General features: G+C 35.5%; 1 protein-coding gene across 4 annotated transcripts in view; it reads right to left on the reverse strand.

Annotated features, from left to right (window-relative positions):
• LOC106873345 (uncharacterized) overlaps window positions 1-3,012 on the reverse strand; it is a 253,626-nt gene that overhangs the window by 72,046 nt on the left and 178,568 nt on the right. For all 4 annotated transcript variants that reach the window (XM_052977316.1, XM_014920673.2, XM_052977317.1 and 1 more), the window contains one exon: window positions 600-926. In XM_052977316.1, the coding sequence (XP_052833276.1) occupies window positions 600-926 (327 nt within the window). The remainder of the gene's footprint in view (window positions 1-599; window positions 927-3,012) is intronic.

Genomic DNA, 3,012 nt, shown 5'->3' on the forward strand with positions numbered 1-3,012 from the left:
GCACGAAAATTCTCGTCAAACAACAAGGGTGCTGTCAGAGAAAATGGAATGCTCCCACACTGCTATAGAGAAGCATCTTCACTTGATGGGAAAGGTTTAGAAGTTTGGAGCATGGGTTCTGCATGCTTTAAGTGACAACAACAAAAATCAACAAGCCACAATTTCCTCTGGTTTGCTTGCTCGTCACCGCTCAACTCATAAACACAAGCAACGATTTCTTTAATTAGTTGTTATTTTTTATTAAACCTTTAAAAAAAAATTTGAATAAAAAAAAAACGGCGGGAACTTAGTTGCCAACCCAATATGAAGGAAATTGGAATAGAGTGTCCAGTAGAACTGTTACAAAAGGTCTGCCTCCTTGGCATGGCTAGAATAATCAGGAAAGTATTAGATAGCTGAAAAGAAAGAATAGCATGGTACTATAGACAGCAGGTAGTAAGCCTGCTATGCCTGCAGGACTCCAGGAGCTCCAACAAAACCTGTGATAAAGAGATAATAATAATAAAAATAATGGTTTCTGATTTAGGCAAAAGGCCAGCAATTTTTGAGGTGAGAGGAGTAGTCGATACTATTGACTTCTGACTAGAAGAAATACTTGCCTGAAAGTGAAACTTCTTTTCTGACCAATACATCTTTAGATTCTTCGACCTTGTGATCTCTTTCTGTTGGGTTACATGGGAGGAATACAGCTCCAAGTCATAGATACCAGGGGCCAGGGTAATAAAAGACTCTAGTCTGACAAACATGTCAGTGTATAAGTTCTCAGAAAGCACAGTCAGCTTGTATTTGCCGTTGGTTTCAAATAGTTTAGAATGAAAGACAAGTGTCATTGGACCATCATTTTCCCTGCTTAATGTAAAAACTGCCTTGCCACTCATTAAGATTTTGCGTTCTCTCCCACTCAGCTTCACTTTTAACTTCACTTCCTGAAATGATAAGAAATGTATATACAAATAAATAGCTGTGATGTAGACGTTGAAAGATATTTTGTTTTCAGCTAATTGGATCTGGGTTTGATCACACTCTCTATCTTGTTCCTCTGGTAAGCATCTTTTATTTTAGCCTCAGCTTCATTGACTGCTGCCTTGAAAGTGGAACTTGAATTTGGTAGGAGAAACTGTGGGAATTCCATTGTGTGCATAACATATTCACACATAACAATGGGCTTCCATACTTATATATTGGGTTGGAAAGAAAGTTCTGTTGCACTTTCGAAGTGATCACTTTGAGTATACTTTTGCAATACTTATGCACAAATATGCAATAATTCTTACATTTTAATATTTCCTCTCTTTGCAGATTAGTTTATATCATAGTGGTTAAATTTTTATTGATTTCATGCTTTTAAAATAAATTTAGATCAGACCCATATCAGACACGGCATGCTGTATGAATTCAAAAGGGGCTCTTCAACAGTGGAAGCAGCAAGAAATATTCGTTATGTCTGTGGAAATGAAGCTTTAAGCAACCAGGTATGCTAACAATGATTTGGCTAGGTTCACCCAGGAAGTTTTTCTCTCACAGATTCTTTTCTGTCTATTAAACTTCTGAAAACCACAGCTGAGGAAAATTCAAAGCAAACTGCAAGAGAATGAACAAAACTTTTCATTTCAAGTCACAGTTTGATAAAAAAAACACCTTCAAGAAGTAAGAAAAGTTTTTAAAACTAGATCAGTAGGTTCCTCGTCAAGTAACTGAACCATTCCTAGGTAGAATTATCACAAACAATGAAAAGTGGATTCTTTGCAATCATATCCAATAAAAACAACAATGGTTAGTCCCTCAATAAAAAAGGAGAATCCATCCCTAAATGAGAACTACACCCTAAAAAAATTATGCTCTGTGTTTCGTGAGATATGAAAGATGTTGTCTATCATTAAGCGTAAAACCAAAACAAAACAGTTTGTGCAGAAATATATTGGTGTACATTGGATGCATTGCACAAAAATTTGCCAAAAAAGTGCTCTTCATTGATCAAATCATAAAAAGGTTTTGCCCTTACATGATAATGCAAGACCACATATTGCCCAAGTCACTCAGGAAAAGACTATGAAACAAAATATGTAAGTTTTGCCTCATCCTCCTTACTCTCCTGACCTTGATCCATCTAACTACCATCTTTTCAGATCATTCTAACATTATTTAGAGGGAAAACAGTTTATTAATTGTGAAACAGTTAAAAATAATAGAATACCTCTTTGTTTTGCAACCTGAAGAATTTCACATTTGAGGGATCAACAATTTGCCAAATAGATGTGATTATATTATCAAAAATAAGGAGAAACACTACCTTGATTAAATATATCACTTTAGAGCAAAGCCTTTGTTTCTTTCCAGTTTGAAATGCAACAGGATTTTCTTGTCAACCTAATATAATTTGTACACACACACACAGGTGTAAGCCTGACTGTGGTTTACAAGTGTGTGCTTCCCAATGACATGGTTTCAGGGTTAGTTCCACATGTCAACTTTGGCAAGTGTCTTCCACTATAGCTCCAAGCTAACCTATGCTTTGTGAGTAAATTTGGTTGATAGAAACAAAGCCTATTGTATATGTATGTGTTTGTGTGTGTGTGTGTGTGAGTATAAATAATTACTTTAACTTTGGGTATATGTCTAATAATATGCTAATTACCTTTCAATTCGTATCCCTTGTCAGGTTTTATTCTTTATCTTTTATTACTGTAATTTATGTTATGTATCCCCTGTGAACTATAGCCAGACCCATATACTAGTTATAACCCCCAAATTATTCCATCCTATGTCAGTGTAGCCAACACACTACAGGCAACAACATGTCAAGTGAAACTCAGTATATGGAGTAATGTATCTTATTCACACCTGATGTGACACAACCTGCATTGATCGGTGCAACACAACTGGATGTACAATATCCCACCTATAAGGGACAGATGCAGGAGAGGTTGAAACAATCATTGTAGTACTGAATAAAGATTCTTGCTAAATCCATTTTCTGTTTCCTTCATTCATTTTATATATATATATATATAT

Source organism: Octopus bimaculoides, chromosome 28 (genome assembly GCF_001194135.2).
Source record: "Octopus bimaculoides isolate UCB-OBI-ISO-001 chromosome 28, ASM119413v2, whole genome shotgun sequence".
Lineage (NCBI taxonomy): Eukaryota > Metazoa > Mollusca > Cephalopoda > Octopoda > Octopodidae > Octopus > Octopus bimaculoides.